At 46.3% G+C, this 18875-nt stretch overlaps 1 protein-coding gene across 2 annotated transcripts in view; it reads left to right on the top strand.

The window, feature by feature from the left end:
• The window catches only part of SVOPL (SVOP like), a gene marked incomplete at its 5' end in the record, with an annotated part of 47943 nt that overhangs the window by 4353 nt on the left and 24715 nt on the right, over positions 1 to 18875 (top strand). For both annotated transcript variants that reach the window (XM_084787617.1, XM_084787616.1), the window contains 7 exons: positions 504 to 602; positions 7498 to 7569; positions 8887 to 9011; positions 11347 to 11410; positions 14189 to 14314; positions 16263 to 16391; positions 17923 to 17996. In XM_084787617.1, the coding sequence (XP_084643743.1) occupies positions 504 to 602; positions 7498 to 7569; positions 8887 to 9011; positions 11347 to 11410; positions 14189 to 14314; positions 16263 to 16391; positions 17923 to 17996 (689 nt within the window). The remainder of the gene's footprint in view (positions 1 to 503; positions 603 to 7497; positions 7570 to 8886; positions 9012 to 11346; positions 11411 to 14188; positions 14315 to 16262; positions 16392 to 17922; positions 17997 to 18875) is intronic.

Raw genomic sequence — 18875 nt, forward strand, 5'->3', positions numbered from 1 at the left:
CCCAACTTGAATATTACATCTGTATTGCATCTATGAAAGCTAAGGATCTACTATAGGTATTTACTTTCTTTTTGTTGTGTTTCCGGTTTCTTGAGTCAGAGTCTTGATAAAAAGCCTGTGGTCTCAAACCCACAATGCTCCTGCCTGGTGAGATCACACGTGTATGCTACTGTGACTGGCTCTACCAGGGCAGCGTTTCCCAACCTTCTGAATTCTGTGACCCTTTAATACAATTTCTCACGTTGTGGTGACCCCTCTCCCAATCACTGCTGCTTCGTAACTGTGATTTTGCTAATGTTATGAATCATAATGTGTTTTGAAAACAAGATTTGCATTTTCTGATAGTCGTAGGTGACCTCTGTGAAAAGATCCTTCAACCTCCAGGTTGAGGACTGCTGATCTAAGGGAAAGAGGACATTGCGACTAAGGAAGGTGACAGGCGTGTGTGGGGGTGACATGAGCTGGTGTGGAGATATAGCATTGTTTTTTTATATATCTTTCAGGTTGTGGAGGCCATGGAGATCATGTTGATAGCAGTTGTATCTCCTGTTATCCGCTGTGAATGGCAGCTGGAGAATTGGCAGGTGGCATTTGTCACCACGGTGAGTACCTGCTGTGTGAGCCCTGTGAATGAACAACCCGAGGGCCTGGCTTCCCTTCCAGAGCTGAGGGCCACCCCCACCCCCACCCCCACCCCCAAGGAGAACTGCTGGCCTCCAAAGCTCATAGGTTTCTAAATTCCAAAGTAGTTAGCATTCAATGCCTTCCCCCCACTCCTCTTACTCCAGTGAATAACCTTGACTAGCCAAGCATTCATAGCAGATGTTATCTCCTCAGTAATTCTAGAAGAGTCTCACCTCCATGCACTTCCATTAACCACAGCCCCAGGCTCTCCTCCCTGGCATCCAGTCCTCTAGCTGATCCACTGGTCCTCAACATCCACCAAAGCAATAAGCCCTCCCTGAAAAAGACATTTGACACAATATGTGTTAAAAGTTTTCAGATTCCCGTTCCATGTAACAAAAAGCAACTTCACCTAAAGGATTTGTACTTCATGGTCCTTATGTTTCTAATGAGATGGATATTAAAGAATGCTTTCTGAAAAAAAAAGTATGCTTTCTATCTGCCACATGGTTTGGCTAATATGCAAAGAGGAAAGTGTGGGCCCATGTTTTACACAGAAGCAGCCACTAGGGTGTAAAGAGATATATGATTTTGTGTTCCAAGAGCTGTAAGGAAATATGGCTGAAGGGCCAGATACCAGGAGGCAGTGTGTGGAGGTGAGACTGTGTGCTCAGGAGTTACTGCGGCAACAACATCAGCCTAGGAAAGCACAGGGTGATAGCAAGAGTTGACCTACTTGTCATTAAAACTGTTTCTAATAGAGACTACACGTAATACAGAAAGCCATTCCAGGATGTGGCCAGGCTGAGAGGACTGTCTGGGAGGCAGGAAGGTGGTGACTTGTAGCAGTCAGATGGCAGAAGCTTTGAGGGTGAGAGTCTGTAAGACAAGGTTAGGGATAGTACCTGAAAGTGATTGTGGAAAATTCTAGAAGCTCTCTCTTTGGCTCTCTGTTCCCTGGCTTATATCCTTGTGTCTTAGGTAAGGTTTTATTGCTATGAAAAGACATCACGACTGTGGCAACTCTTGTAAAGGAAAACATTTAATTGGGGCTGGCTTATAGCTTCAGTCACATTAACATCAAAGCAGGAAGTGTGGCAGTATGCAGGCAGATGTGGTGCTGGAGAGGCCAAGGGTTCTACGTCCTTATTTGAAGGCAGCAGGAGACTGTGTGTTATGCGGGGTGTAGCTTGAGAATATTTAAGACTGTAAAGCCTGCCTCCACAGTGACACACTCCAATGAGGCCACACCTACTCTAATGAGGCCACGCCTCCTAATAGTGCCACTCCCTACAGGCCAAGCAAACACAGGAGTCTATTCCCCTCCCTGGCCCCCATAGGCTTGTAGCCATAACATGATGCAAAATGCGTTTCATCCAACTTCAAAAGTCTCCATAGTCTGTCATAGTCTCTACACTGCTTAAAAGTCTAAAGTTCAAAGTCTCTTCTGAAATTCATGCAGTCTCTTAGCTGTAATCATCTATAAAATAAAAAAGCAGACCACACTCTTCTAACACATAATGGCACAAGATTTACATTACTGTTCCAAATGGGAGCATAGTGAACAAAAGAAAACAAAATAACAAAACTGGACCAAAGTTAGACCCAAAGCTGGCTAGGCAAACTCCAAACTGCATCACTACGTCTGATGACAAGATGCTCTTCAGATATCCAGCTCCTTTCAGCTCTGTTGACTGCAACACATTTCTTTTTCTTGGGATGGTTCCCTTCCCTGTTGTCCCATGGCTCCGGCATTGCTAACAGCTTGGAGTCTACAAGCACTACAGACTTCACCTTCACACTGTCACATAATGGTCTTTCTAGGCTTCCACGAAAGGCCACCCCTGCCACACACCTGGCCTCAGTGATTTTCCCTTCGTTGTGGAGGGACTCCTTTCTTTCTTCTATCCTTGACTCTAAAGCTAGAGCCATGTGGCTGAAGTTGCCATGTTCTGCTGCTTGCTGAGATTGGAACACGGCTCCCTTCCTCTATTGCATCTTTACCAGCTTTCTGCTTTCAGTGACTTCCTTTACTGCCTAAGCTTGGATGTCCTGGAACTTGCTCTGTAGGCTGACTTTGAATCAGAGACCTCCATGCCTCTGTCTCGTGAGTACTGGGACCCAAGCTGTCTACCATACCTGGACCTAAATTCACAAATTAGAAGCTTATTTGGGTGGGATCTTGCTCTGAAGTCACCATTCCCCTAATTTAATATCTTTATTCTGATTATCTAACTAAGTTATTAGCTAAACAAGATTTAGCTCCATTCCACTTTCTGGTTCCCCTTTAATCCTTGAACCATATATTTTATATTTTTCCTTTCTAAATTTACTATGTTTCATCAAAATTCTCATGATAAGGGTGAATTACAGAAGCCAGGTGTGGTGGTGCACGCCTTTTCCTAGCGCTCGGGAGGCAGAGGCAGGTGGATCACTGTGAGTTCGAGGCAGCCTGGTCTACAAAGTGAGTCCAGGGCAGCCAAGGCTACACAGGTTGTCCTGAAAAAAAAAAAAGTGAACTACAGGATAGAATCTGTATTAGGCTGTTTTGAGATTTCCTTTGCCAATGTAATTAGTATAAATCTCTTTACTTTAGCCTCAGGCATATTCTTCAGACAAGGGCCAAAAGCAGCCACATTCTTCACCAAAATATCAAAAGAATGACGTCTAGGCAGCATACTAAAATTCTTCCCCTTTGAAGCCTCTTGAGTCAGGCCCCCACAGTTCAAATTCCCCTCAGACCACTGTCTACCATGCTCCTACTAGTATGGCCCATTAACACCTGCTTAAAGCATTCCACTGCTTTCCAACCCAAAGTCCCAAAGTTCCCCTTCCTACCAACAAAATCATGGTTAGACCATGGTCAGACAGCATTGTCCTGGTACCAACTTCCGCTACAGTTAGGCTTTCATTGGTGTGAAGAGTCACCATGACTTGCAGCAACTGTTATAAAGGAGAACATTTGACTGGGGCCGGCTTACAGTTTCAGAGGTTTAGTCCATTGTCATCGTGGCAGGAAGCATGGCAGCTAAAGGCAGACATGGTGCCGGGGAAGGAGCTGAGAGTTCTATATCTCGACTCCAATGCAACAAGCAAAAGGAGACTGCTTGTCATACTGGGCATAGCTTGAGCATATAGGAGACCTCAGAGCCTGCCTCCACAGTGACACACATCTTCCAACAAGGCCACACCCACTCTAATAAGGCCTAATAGTGTCACTCCCTGTGGGCCAAGCATTCAAACACATGGGAGGCACCTGATTCAAACCACTGCACCTTGCAGCCTTGCAAGGATATAGAGAAAGGAGTGGCCCTTTCTTGGTGAGGTAGTGGGGACCGATGGCTGCCTTTCTACTCACTCTTCTATGAATTTTGATCCGTGCTGGATGCCCTCTCTCTCCCTGAGAACTGCTTTGTATTCTCCTAATGTGTAGTAGTACATCCAAATCCTGAGTCTATGTATGTCTTGGAGGATGGAAGGCTTGGAGCCCATGTGTGTCCAGTCACAGCAGCGCATCTGGCCTTTTCTGAAAAAGCAGAAGAAGTGTTTGTAGCACTTAACTCGGAAAGCTGCCTTTTGTTTTTGTGTTTGAGACAGAGTCTTACTGCGCAGCTCAGGCTACCTCCGTCTTTCCTCTGCACTCACCCAGTCAGTCTCCTGAGGGATGGGATTACAGATGTGCTGCTATACTTCGCTGAATCATGTTTTATATTAAATGAAAGAGCAGAGCTCCCCAGGGAGGGAGGGAGAAAGGGAAGGATGCAGGAGAGGTAAAGTCAGTGTCCTGTTGCTATGCAGGCTCCCGGCAGGGTTTACACAGGCTGTGAATCAAGGTTTCTGCCCCAGAAATTAGAGAACCCAGGGCAAGAATCATGGGGAAAAAAATCACGGCTTCTATAACTCAAGGGTCTATAGGGTGAAAACTGAGACACTGAATAAAAAAAGCAAAGAATACACCAGGAAACAGGAAGACCTTGTGCTCATGGAGTGATATAATTAACACTGTGAAAATGGCTATATTGCTGAGGGTTGTCTGTAGATTCACTGTAATCCCCATCAAAATTCCAATGGTACTCTTTGAAGAACTAGAAACAAAAATCCTAAAAATTAATGTCTAAACACAAAAGACTCCTCGTGGGCAAAGCAACCCCAAGCAGGAAGATTAATACAGGTACCTAATTTCAAATTATATTACAAAGCCACAATGACAAACACAGCACAGTGTTGGCACAAAACCGACACGTAGACCACGGGCGTACAACAGGGGACCCAGATGTAAACCCACACAGCCATGGCCATGCAATTTTTGAGAAAGATGTGAAAAACACCCATTGGGAAGCATATAGTCTTTCTGTAAATGGCGCTGGGAAAACTGTGTCTGCATACAGAGAATGAAATTAGAACCACATCTCACCTTGCACAAAAATCAATTCAAAATGCATCAAAGATCTTAATATAAAACCTGAAACACTGACCTTGCTAGAGGGAAATAAGAGGAATCCTTCAAGACGTAGGAATTGGCAAGGACTTTCTGAAAGACGCTGGCAACACAGGAAATAACCCGGTTGATAAGTGGGATTCATGAAATTAAAAAGCTTCTGTAGAGTGATGGAAGCAATCAGCAAAGTGGAGAGGCAGCCCACAGAAACCGAGGAAGTCTGCCAGCACAGATAGAAGGCTAACATCCAAAACCATGTAAAGAACGGAAACAAACAAGCAAACCAAAAACAAACAAACAAACAAACAAAAACAAAAACAAAAAAACAAGACCCCAACCACCCATTCAGGAAGTGATCTAGTATACTAAATAAACAGTTCGCAAAAGAAGAAACAAAATGGCCAATAGGTATTTAAACTATTCAGAGTCCTTAGCCATCAGAGAAATGAAAATTAAAACAACTTTGAGATTTCATCTTACCCCAGTCGCAGTGGCTGTCATCAAGAAAACAAATGTTGGTATGGATGTAGGGGGGAGAGGAGCCCCTATTCACTGTTGTTGAGACTGAGGTAGCCACTATGGAAATCAGTATAGTTTCAACAAAACAAAACAACCCCCCCCCTGCTGCCCCCCCTCCCCCTGCCGCCCCCTGGCCAGAAACCTCAAAGTACCCTTGGAGGATTGCTGCACTGTGCGTCCCTGCTAGAGGTGAAATTGTTCTAGTCGCCCATCAGCAGATGAGCACATGAGAAAGCCTTGAACATACATACAATAGAACTTTAACCAACCCTAAGGAAAAAAGAATCACGACGTTGTGTGGAAATGCATGGAACTGGAAATCATCATGTTAGGCCGAGTATCCTAGCCTCAGAAAACTGCCACATGTTTTCTCCCATGTGTAGCTCTTACATTCTAATTTTTAAATATGTGTTCAGGGCCGATACATCTCATGGAGCTAAGATGAGGACTGTGAGAAGGGAGAAAGATGCCTTGGGAGGTTTGGGGGAAATAAAAAATGAAGGTAATAGAATACGTGTGACATGACAGCAGGAGGGAGGAGGGGAAGGGACCAGCAGGGAGCAGGGGGAGGAAGGAAAGGAGTAGGGAAGGAGGGATCACAGAAAAATAAAAGAGGTTGGGGCTGGAGAGGTGGCTTAGCCACCAAGAACGCCTGCTGCTCTTGCAGAAGACACAGTTTGGGTGTCACAAAGCTGATCAGTTCGCAACCACCTCTAACTCCAGCTCCGGTGTTCTCTTCTGGGCTCCTTGGATAGCCACACGCACATCTCTCTCTCTCTCTCTCTCTCTCTCTCTCTCTCTCTCTCTCTCTCTCTCTCTCTCTCTCACACACACACACACACACAGAGGTTTTGTTTTTGTTTTGTTTTTTGTTTTTTATTTTTCTAGACAGGGTTTCTCTGTGTAGCCTTGGCTGTCCTGAATTCACTTTGTAGACCAGGCTGGCCTCGAACTCACAGTGATCCGCCTGCCTCTGCCTCCCAAGTGCTGGGATTAAAGGCGTGCGCCGCCGCCGCCGCCGCCGCCGCCGCCGCCGCCGCCGCCGCCGCCGCCGCCACCACCACCACCCGGCCACACACAGAGTTTTTAAAAGAGTATGAGAATGCTGTAACAAAACCCATTACGTACAAGTTGTTAAACTGGCGTGGTGGCGCACACCCTTAACCCCAGCACTTGGGAGGCAGAGGCAGGCAGATCACTGTGAGTTCGAGGCCAGCCTGGTCTACAAAGTGAGTCCACGGCAGCCAAGGCTACACAGAGAAACCCTGTCTCAAAAAACCAAAACCAACCAACCAACCAACCAAACAAACAAACAAAACCAAAAAACATACACGTTGTCTGCTCATTGAAATAATTTATAGAGTATAAAATATGGGAACCTAAGATTCTTGGTTTGAGCTGCAGCACAGAAGTGGTGTGGGGCAAACAGGCATGTATGATGCCTTTCCATCAGTTCCTTGTAAAGCCTGTCTTAGGAGGGGTAGGGAGGAAGAGAAACAAATCAGGCAGCAGAGAGAGACAGACTTTTTCATGAGAAGTCTGGAAGCAAAGCTGACATTGTAGCTTTGATTTCTTGGGGGGCTTTGGCCAGGGGGTTTCCTAGGGAATGAGACACAGTGGGCATGAGCGGGCATGAGCAGGCATGGCAGGCTCACGTCACAATGGAAAGCCCAGCTGAGGCAAGTGTCTGTGAGAAGGAAAGCAGTCCTCCTGCTCTGTGGACCCGTTTCCACCTGGGTCACATTGGGAAGGCACTGGCCTCAGGAGTCTGCTTGTGCCCGCTGAGCCCCAGAGTGCTTTGGGAAACTCATCTCTAGTCTAATTTTAGTCAGGATGGCCAGATGCTTAATGTAGCAAACACACGGCTTTCTGGGCTATTTTGCTTAGAGCATTGCTTTTCTTCACTCTCATTCCAGATGGTGTTTTTTGGCTACATGGTGTCCAGTATCCTCTTTGGTCTCCTGGCTGACAGATACGGCCGCTGGAAGGTAGGTGTGTTTGCCCCCATGCCCCCCATCCCTCACAGTCCCCCTCTTTATGGCACTCTCCCTATTGCTTCCTTTCCATGGACTTGCCTCATGTCAACACCTCTCACCTCAAAGGGGATAAGAGATAGCTTATTCAGGAGCCACAGGAACACAGATTCAGGTTACCCCAAGTACCATTTTTGTACTGCCTGCTTTTATATTGCCTTAACATAGGCTAGAGTCATCAGAGAGGAAGGAACCTCAGTTGAGAAAATGCCTTCCTGCGATCCGATCCAGCTGGAGGCAAGCCTGTTGGGCATTTTCTTAATTAGTGATTGATGGGGGAGGGCCCAGCCCATTGTGGGTGGTGCCAGCCCTGGGTTGGTGAGACTGGATTCTATAAGAGAGCAGGCTGAGCACGCCATGGGGAGCAAGCCAGTTAGCAGCACCCCTCCACGGCCTCTGCATCAGCTCCTGCCTCCGGGTTTGTGCTCTGTTTGAGTTCCTGCTCAGATTTCCTTGGATGCTGAACAGTGATGTGAGGGAGTAAGACAAACCCATTCCTTCCCAACTTTCCTTGGTCATGGTGTTTCGTCATAGCAATAGTGACCCTCACTAAGACAGCATCCTGGCTTGGTCTTGCTATTTAATATCAAGTACACTCATTGTGGGCACTAAATTGGTGGCTTACACCAAAGCGGGAGAATCTCTGCTATAGGGCCCAGATCTTATCTGGTGACATTTTAGCTTGGGGACAGTGGAAGCTAGTCTTCTGTTAGGTTAATGTAATCCAAAGGTTTTACCTTATAACCATTAGGGTGTTGGGTCAGATACAGAGGTGGGTGAAAATGCCTGTTGAATGAGCTGATGATATCCTCAGACAGTTGGGCTCTGTATCTGCAGTAGTCCAACTGTCTAAAGTCACAGTTCTCAGCAGTCAACCTGCTTGGAAAATTGTCAGCACAGCTGCGGTTTTCCTGGGACCATTAGTTCACACTATCAACCTCTGTTGTTCCTGTAAATAAGCAAAAGCAATGCTTCAGCTTTGCTTTGTGTAGTCTTTCTGACACGGGGTTTCCTTGTACTCCTAATAGCCCTGTGAGGAGGGAGGGCACAGTTTTGCTCTGTGTTACCTCAAGAGTGGGCACACTAGACACTGTAAAGGGGCTTTCAGCCAGGACAATGGCCTGGGCGGCGGTGTGAAAGCCCAGTGGGTGCTGCGGCTCAGCTTCTCAGAGACCTGATGTCCCACAGGGGAAGCGCCCACTTCAGGAGGTGTCAGAGATTCTCTCATTCCCTAGGAAGGTCCTGGTAACAGGTCTTCTTTCCTTGCCTCAGATTTTGCTGCTCTCATTCCTGTGGGGAGCCTACTTCTCCTTACTGACCTCTTTCTCCCCCTCCTACGTCTGGTTTGTCTTTCTGCGGACCATGGTGGGCTGCGGAGTGTCTGGCCACGCACAAGGGTAAGACTTGTTCCAGAGAGTCTGTGGGGGAGAAATGTGGATGCCCCAGGTGAGTGTGCATAAACACACATACACACACACACTCACACACACACAGACATACGTAGGCATGTTCATAGAGAGAAAGAAATACACATTCATTTACAGACAGATACAGAGAGATAGACACATTAACACATTAACAGAGAGAGACAGAGAGAGATGCACACAGTCACAGAGAGACAGAGACACATATGTACATATATTTGCACAAACACAGTGTGTATGGGGACACAGACAGACAGACAGACAGACAGACACACACACACACACACACATACACACATATGACTATATTAAGTAGGTGGAGCGCATGTTAGTTCGGGACTACATATGTAGCTCAGTGGCAGAGCTCTTGCCAAGCATGGTCAGGGTCTTGGGTTGGAAGGTCACAGCTTCTAGATTTGACCTCTTCCTTGTGCACTCTCTTGTGGCATCCTCCCTGTCCCTGCCCATGCGCAGAGTTGTACCATGTCAACCCCTCTCATCTCAAAGGGGATAAGAGAGCTTACTCAGGCCAAACACAAGCGGCTGAGAGCACTACTCTCAGGAACAACCATTTGTTGCCAAGCGCCATTGCCCCATAGTTTAAAACTGTACCCACCTGGAGACAGCTCAGGGCTTAAGAGTATGTACTCTCTTGCAGGAGGCCCAAATTCAAAGCAGCTGCAGGGGAAATTTGATGCCTCTGGTATTTTCACACCACATACACTCACATGAACATGCATGCACACACATAATTAAAAGTAAAATAAAAAGAACTTGGATTTCAAAACCAAAACCAAAACCAAAATAAAAATGAAACCCATACCAGAAAGAATTTACAAAGCAGAGTGAGAAATCCTGAGGTAGATTTAATGTGCCTGTCTCCTGCCAGACTGGCTTCTGCCGCTAGGTAAATAAAAGCACAGGGCCTCAATGTTTTGTTGTGAGAGTTGCTGTGTTAACGTTCCAGTTCTGGGGCCACCTAGAAATTCACAGAGCCCCTCAGGCTATCCCCTCCTGGGTGCCTTGAGGCATGCTCTCCTTCAATCATGTCAGTCGATGTCAAAGCACCTGGCATTGCCTTAATGTGTTGAAGCCAGAATTGGTCTTCCCTGGGGCGTTAGTTAAGTGACTTTCTGAGCTGAGAGGCTGATAGGAAGAGATGCTGAAAGAGCTTTAAGAAGTCTTCTGCAAGAAGCAGCCCAAGCCGGGCAGTGGTGGGGCACGCCTTTAATCCCAGCCCTCGGGAGGCAGAGGCAGGTGGATCGCTGTGAGTTCGAGGCCAGCCTGGTCTATAAAGCGAGTCCAGGAAAGCCAAGGCTACACAGAGAAACCCTGTCACTAAAAACAAAACAAAAAGAAGCAGCCCAATAAATATGTTCAAAAAAAGGAAGGCAGGAAAGAAAGAAAGAAAAAAGGAGAAAGAAAGAAATGAATAAACCCAGCATTGGCTAGCAGAGAACTATGTAAAAGCTGTTGGACTCTCTCCCTGTTTATTCTTCTGTTTACAAAACACTGTGTAGTCCTTAGGAGTTGTACGCTGTGACTGTCATCAATGAATATTATTTGCCTTCCCTTGGGTGTATTCTTACTTCTTAGTTATGTTTTTCTATAAAAAAAAACATGATTATGGCCAGGTGTGGTGGCGCACACCTTTAATCCCAGCACTCAGGAGGCAGACGCAGGCGGATCTCTGTGAGTTCGAGGCCAGCCTGGTCTACAAAGTGAGTCCAGGACAGCCAAGGTCACACAGAGAAACCCTGTCTTGAGGAAAAAAGAAAAAAAGGAAAATAAAAAACAAACCCATGGTTAGATTTGACAAAGCCGTTTTCTGACGCTTCTCTTGGACAGAGGGGATAAGGCCATTTAAAACGACTGTGAGAGCCACGTGACAGGAGAGGGGCGGCTGCGAGTTCACTCCTCACTGCTTCTCAACGCGGAAGCCCACTGGAACCACTGCAGCTTAATCAATACACAACGAGCCCCCCTTTAATTAAAAAATTAGATTTATTTTATTGTGTATGAGTGCTCTGCTGCGGGTATATGTGTATGTGTGCCCCGTGAGTGCCTGGTGCCCACAGAGGCCAGAAAAGGGTGTCAGCTCCTTGGAACTGGAATTCAGGATGCTTGTGAGTACCGTGTGGGTTCTACAAACCAAACGCAAGAGCGCAAGTGCTCCTCACCACTGAGCCACTTCCCAAGCCTCCCTTTATGCTGGATGGTTTTATTGAGGTGAAAATTTGTGACTGTTTAAAGGGAAGGTGATTGGTTTTCTAAAGATAAAACCACTGTTTCCCCACTCTCTGTGCAGGTTAATCATAAAGACTGAATTTTTGCCCACAAAATACCGAGGCTACATGCTGCCTTTGTCTCAGGTAAGGGAAAGTGGGAACTCTGCGGAGCCTAATGCTTCCGGAAGAACAGGTCACGTGGGCTTCCTTCTGGCAGGTTGGTTGACTTTTGGGTACTGCCTGTTATTTTGGCACTATGATCCAACTAATGAGCATGCTATCAATTAAGACACAGACATTTGTTATATTTTAAAATAGCCTTAGTTAACCTGGGACAGGGCAGATATCAATCCTCTAAACCACTTCCCATAGTGGGGCAGGCATGGGATCCCTGTCTCAATCCCTTGCCATCTGCTTCTAATAATTTCTATCAAGCTACCTCCCATCCGTAATCCCAAATACTTGTTAATGTTCTTCATCTGGGCTGGATTCTCCATCCATGCCAGCCATGTGCTTCTCCTCCAGCTAACCCATGGCTGCCTTCCTCTCTTCACTTCAGATCTCTTTCTTTTTCCTTGTGGTGGTCTTTTCTTCTTCCCAGAATTCCTCTCTCCTTTGCCCTGCCCGGGTGGGGTGGCTTTTTATTAAGCAAAAGGTAAGTCACAGAGACAGTAAGCAGTAATTGGCATCAAAATACATCAGACCATCTCCCAACACCAAGCTGAAAGTTTTCTGAGCTGGGGACTTGTGCCACCCAGTAGGGATGCTTACGGCACCGTACCGGGATATAGTCCAGTGGACAGAGTCAGGAGAACAGCAGACTCCAAACTCTGCATCTCCATGTCAAATGGCAAATGGTCTTCAGATCTCAACTCCTTTCAGCTTTGTTGATGGCAACACGTTTCTTTCTCTTGGGCTGGTTCCACACCTGTTAGCAGCTCTCCCCAGCAGGTGTCCCATGGCGTTGGCATCTCTAACATCTTGGGGTCTCCAAGGCAGTGCAGGCTTCACCTTCCCAGCCTCATGCAATGGCCTCTCTGGGCCTCCGTGCAGTGCACCCATGGCACATGGCTGGCCTCAGCGGCTTTCCTTAGTCACAGATGGAGACTCCATTACTGCTTTCTTCTATCGATGACTCGAAAGCCAAAATCACGTGGCCAAAGCTGCCAAGTTCTGCTGCTTGCAGGGGCTGGAACATGGCCGCTTCATTCAATTGCATCTTCACCAGCTTTCTGTTTCCCATGGTGCCCTTCACTAAGGAAAGCTTAAGCTTGCCTTTTTTTTTTTTTTTGAACTCTGTAGACCAGGCTGACCTCAAGTTACAGATCTGCCAGCCTCTGCCTTCTGCCTTCTGAGTGCACCCTTCTTAGACTTGCCTGCCTACCTCCCCCTGAAGCCTCTGATACACATATTTCTATTTCAGATCAAAGCAAGCAGCTGGCCTTCTGAGCTTAAATGCAGGAGCCACAGTGGAACCCCACTCTTCCCCCTAACCCTGCTCAATTGCCAGACTCTGCTGGCTCATCTCCAACTCACGGACCCATAGTCCAAGTGTCCACCAACACACCTTGCCATCTTTTCTTTAAAAAAAAAAGTGTGCATGTGCATTAAAAAGATCTTTTGTCCTCATACTCCTGAGATTCACCCCAATGCTACACCAGCTGTCACTCGCTCTTACACAGAAGCTATATCTATCGCCTCCTCAGAGAAGTTGTCTCCTGTCACCCAAGTCATTCTCCGTACATTATTCTATTTTCTCTATAGTCCTGTCACTTTCTATTTTTGGTGAAATTATCTTTGATAGGACGATCCTCCCTTGGGGTTGGAGAGTTGGCTTGGTAGCACTGAGGTTCTTCCGGAACATATGGGTCTGATTTTTAGCACCCGTTTGGCCCCTTACATCCATCTGTGACTCCAATTCCAGGGCTTCTGTCACCTACTGGCTTCCTCGGTCACCAGATATGCTACCTGAACCTATATGCAGGCAAAGCATGTATACACACAAAATAATAACAAATACTTTTTTAAAAGCCACCCCTTAATTGGCTCCCAAAAAGGTATTCTAAAATGCTACCTTCTTTCAATGTCTGTGAGACGGAGTGAGCATGACTGTCATCTTAAACGGATGGGGTGTTCTGGCTAGTGGGAATGTTCTGTTAATAATTCTTTTTTCTTTTCTTTCTTTTTTTTTTTTTCTTTGAGGCAGGACTTCTCTGTGTAGCCTTGGCTGTCCTGGACTCACTTTGTAGACCAGGCTGGCCTTGAACTCACAGAGATCCACCTGCTTCTGCCTCCTGAGTGCTGGGATTAAAGGTGTGTGCCACCACCACTTGGCCTATTAATAATTCTTGATCAGCAGGGTCAAGTTGACATCAAAGTTGTAAGCATAAACAGCAAAGTGGGAAGCTTTATATATACTACAGGCGGTTAAAAAAAAAAAAGGAACAAAATGCTTCCTTATTTAGCTATGTCTAAAGGAACTTTGGAAGCAAGCAGAGTAAACTGCATCAGCTCCTTCTGAGAAAAGAAGGTGATGGCAGTGAGCTGGGAGAAGAGCGCTTTCCCACCCTTCTTGTGTCCCTTTATGACATGGGGATGTGTCTGTGCCAGAAAACACATCAGTGTCCAAGACCTTCAGGACATTAGACTTCGTTTGTTTTAAACTCTAATTATATTGCTGATGGCGTTCTGTAGCTGAGGTAGACCAATTTATGGAAAACAAACTGAGCCATGGAGTTGAGTGACTCATCACGTCCTCAGATGAGAGGAGAAATCCTGGGAGCAGGACCTGATTGTCACCCCTCGGAGTGCCCCTCTTGCCAGCACACAGTACAAAGGATGGGCTCCAAGGCCTCAGAGAAAGGAGAGATGTCAAGGAGGCAGGACAGAAGGGAAGGTCATGTTTCAGGTCTCTCTCCTCAGGTTTTCTGGCTTTCTGGCTCCCTGCTCATCATCAGCCTGGCCTCCGTGGTCATCCCCACCATTGGATGGCGTTGGCTCATCCGCATTGCCTCCATCCCCGGCATCATCCTCATCATGGCCTTCAAGGTGACACTTTTAAAACTGCCTCTATGCTACCTTTCTGCTGGACCACTTTTCCTCACAAATGTATTTTTTATGTTAGTCTCTTTTTTTTGGAATATATATATATTCAATATATATATAAAATATAATATATATAAATATATAAAATATATATTTAAGATTTGTTTGTTTGTTTATTATGTATACAATGTTCTGCCTGCATGTATGCCTGCCCAACAGAAGAGGACACTAGATCTCACCATAGATGGTTGTGAGCCACCATGTGGTTGCTGGCAATTGAACTCAGGACCTCTGGAAGAGCAGACGGTGCTCTTAACCTCTGAGCCATCTCTCTAGTCCCTTATGTTAGCCTCTTTAAAAAAGGTTTACTTTTATTTGTAATTATGTATATGAGTGTGTGTGTCTGTATGTTAGTATGTGAACGTGAATGTATCTGAGCCCCTGGAGCTGTAGTACCTTCCAGTTGTGGGGACCTGTGTAGCTTGGTTGAGCGCTTGCCTAGCATATTTGAAGCTGCCCTGAGTTTGGTCATTAGCACAGCATAAACTGGGCGTAGTAACACATGCTTGTAATCCTAGCACGTACGAGACCTAGGCAGGAAGATCAGAAGTTCAAGGTCACCCTCAGCTGCATAAGTGATTTGAAGCCATCCTGGGATACAAAAGAAAGAAAAGGAAGGAAAAGGGAGGGGAGGAGAAGTGTAGAGGATGGAGGTGGAGAAGGCTCCTGAGTGGGCATTTATGCCAAGCAATCCAATTCAGGTCTCCATGGGAACACTTCCAGCTCTAGAAAGCCTGTGACCAGGTCATAGATTTCTAGGGGTTTGTCTTCTCACTTGGCATCTTTTAAAAGGGGTTTGTTTGTTTGTTTTTGTTGTTGTTGTTTTCTTTTTAAAAGAGTAGATAACTTCCCAAGCTTTTCCTCCTTCACAATAAGTAAAAGCATGACCTCCACGCATCTTTCCCATGGCTGGAACCAGAGCCAGGTCCCTTCCTTCTTTTAGGGTTAGGGTTAGGGTCAGGGTCAGGGTTAGGGTCAGGGTCAGGGTCAGGGTCAGGGTTAGGGTTAGGGATTAGGGTTAGGGTTAGGGTTAGGGATTAGGGATTAGGGTTAGGGTTAGGGTTAGGGTTAGGGTCAGGGTCAGGGTCAGGGTCAGGGTCAGGGTTAGGGATTAGGGTTAGGGTTAGGGTTAGGGTTAGGGTCAGGGTTAGGGTTAGGGATTAGGGTTAGGGTTAGGGTTAGGGTTAGGGATTAGGGTTAGGGTTAGGGTCAGGGTCAGGGTCAGGGTCAGGGTCAGGGTCAGGGTTAGGGTTAGGGATTAGGGTGGTTGCTCAGAATCACCCCTCCCCCATCCCTGGCCCTGAGGGCTTTGGATGTGGCTCAGTGATGTAAATCTTATCTCACTTGCACAAGGCCTTGGGTTCAATCCCCAGTATGCACTCACCACCAGCACGAATCGGGTCTAGAGCCCTCAGTGCTATGAGGCCAGTGCCCATCAGGCCTGTTGCTTCCTGTGGGAAGAGCCCTGTCTCTGCAGCTGGAGACTAAGACTTCATTGCTTTCTCAGCCAAGTGCATCCCAACACTGGGTGTTCTTAAGGCCTAGGTTCAAGTGCAGCCTGGAATTTTTGGTGTATGAGTTGCTCTCAAGCCCAGAACCCAAGACCTGCCATTGTATGATGGATGTATCTATAAAAATAAACTATATTCTATTCACATATCTAAAATCTCTAGCCCAGTGTCTCATGTTCTCTAGATTTCCTTCCCTCGAGGCAAGTTTCCCAGTCAGCATGAATCCATCAGTATGCCTGATGCGTTGTGTGCCTTGAAGCTTGCCACCCCTCCCGTAGGGGTCGGCAACTAGGGCTGAGTAAGGCATGAAGTAGTAACAACAGCACTGTTTATACTCTGTGGTACCTGTAGCTCTGATGTTCTTTGTAATCTGTGCCCAGTTTATCCCCGAATCTGCTCGCTTCAACGTCTCAGCTGGGAACACAAAGGCTGCGCTGGACACCCTGGAGAGCATTGCCAAGATGAACCGCTCAGTCATGCCAGAGGGCCGGCTGGTGGAGCCCATCTTGGTGAGCTCACGCCTGCATCACCCACCGCCGTAGTCTGGAGGGTAGTCCGAGACAACTGCTCTCTAGTCTGGCTCCCTTTGCCATACTGCCCTGTAATTCTGGAAAATTATCTGACAAGGCCCCTTACTTTGCAGTGCTAATCACATCATTTGCCTTCATGGCTTATAATATGAGAGAGTTTAAAATTTTTCATTTTATTTTTCTTGTATTTAGCTTCATCTCATTTTGGTAAGGTATTTCCATAAAACCTGCCGGCTTTCTTCAGAAACTTTTCAGCTATCTTGTTGCATACTAGTATATGGTTTACATATTTTATTTGTGGATTAGTTTTACTGCTTGATGGCCTATTTTTGTTTGTTTGTTTGTTTTTATTTTTTTATTTTTTTATTTTTGGTTTTTCGAGACAGAGTCTCTCTGTGTAGCCTTGGCTGTCCTGGATTCACTTTGTAGACCAGGCTGGCCTCGAACTCACAGCGATCCGCCTGCCTCTGCCTCCCAAGTGCTGGGATTAAAGGCGTGCGCCACCACGCCCGGCCTGTTTGTTTGTTTTTAAAACCAGGTTTCTCAAAACCAGGACAGCCTTGGCTGTCCTAGAACTCACTTTGTAGACCAGTCTGCCCTCAAACTCACAGTAATCCTCCTGCCTTTGCCTCCCAAGTGCTGGGAGTAAAAGTGTGCACCACCACGTCTGGCCTTGAAGTCTTTTTATAACATATATTTATATGTGTGCATGTGGACGTGCATGCCACAGCATGCATGCAGAGGTCAGAGAATAATTTAGTATCAGTTCTCTACTACTCTGTGGGTTCTGGAGACTGAGCTCAGGTCACCAGGCTTGGTGACAAGTGCCTTTACCTGTGGAGCCATCTTGTGACAGTCCCTCTCTTACTTTTTAAAGATTGTTTCTGGGCCTGTGACCCAAAGCCTCATGGTAGAAGGGCGTGTTGGAGCAGAATAGCCCACCTCATGGCAGCTCAGAGAGTGAGAAAAGTAACTAGGGACAAATGGAGCCTACCTTGGAAGTTTTCATCAGTTTCCAAATGGCCTGTCTTGTGATACTTCTTTGGATTAACCTACCAGCTGGCAGAGCACTCAAGACCAACTCAGCTCTTGGTGACTGGATCCACCAGCTAGGGCCAGTTGTTAAAAAGATTATTATTTTGTGTTTTGGTGTTTTGCCTCCATATACATCTGTGCTCCACATGTTTGCTGTGCTCCCCAAAAGCCAGAAAGAGGGTATTGGATCCCCTGGACCGGGAGTTAGGAATGGTTGTGAGGTACCCTGTGGATGTGGGATCCAACTGGTCCTCAGCAAGAGTAGCCAGTGAGTCACCCTCCAGCCACTAGGCCCTGGTTTTTACCACATCAGTCTTTTGGCCTTGGTGGGGGCGGGTGCTTCATAACTGAGCCACACAGAGATGACCTCATCACATCACCTTCTCATGTGATGCTTGATTTGCATGACCAATAATATCAAAGAAATATGTCCTTAGTCCTTTGCATGTATTCTGTCCCCTCTGCATTTTCCCAGGATAAAAGAGGAAGATTTGCAGATCTACTGGACTCCAAATACCTTCGGACCACCTTGCAGATCTGGATCATATGGTAAGAGCATAATTACTGAAAGGCTGGTATTAAATAAATAATTGTGTTAGGCATGGTGGCCACACCTTTAATCCCAGCATTCAGAACCAGCCTGGTCCACAGAGAAACCCGGCCTTGAAAAACCAAAACCAAACCAACCAAACAAACAGAAACCCAAACAAGTATTTGGAGGAACCCCACTCAAATAGAGGAGTCCCACAAATACACCTTATTTTTTTCTTTGCCTCTCATGATTTCTGTTTCTATACATAACTAGAGCCCCCAAAATCATACTTGTCTCAACTTCTCCGAGAGACCACATGTACATATAGCTTTTTAAAAATGCTTTATTTATTTTATTTTATGTGCGTTACTATTCTTCCTGCTTGTATGTATGTGAGAGGGCATCAGATCCTCTGGAACTGGAGTTACAGACAGTTGTGAGCTGCCATGTGGGTGCTGAGAATTGAACCCAGGTCCTCTGAAAGAGCACTCAGTGCTCTCAATCACTGAGCCAACTCTTCAGCCCCTAATATAACTTTCATTATGGCATATTATAAACTGTTTTGTTAGTCTGTCTAGGACCTACATGTAAGGCATCAAGGTATGATCTGTGGGGTCTGCTGACTGTTTTGGAACAGATCATCTATGGTTAAAGGGGGCCGCTGTAAACCCACTTTCAGGAGTCCTGGGGGAGTACACATGGGAGATCAAATAGTTCATCCCACAATATCTTGTCTTTCTAATACCACCCAGCCGCCCCCTCCCCAAATAATAAAATGATGAAAAAAGAAAGGAAACCATACTATTCTACAATAGTTTTCTAGCTCTTCCCAAGATTGTGCATCCCATTTCCTGGCCCTTGGTAGTCTGGGCTTTCTGTTTACTCTATGACAGAGA

The sequence above is a fragment of the Acomys minous genome, assembly GCF_964271855.1.
Source record: "Acomys minous genome assembly, chromosome: 6".
NCBI classification, from domain to species: Eukaryota; Metazoa; Chordata; class Mammalia; order Rodentia; family Muridae; genus Acomys; species Acomys minous.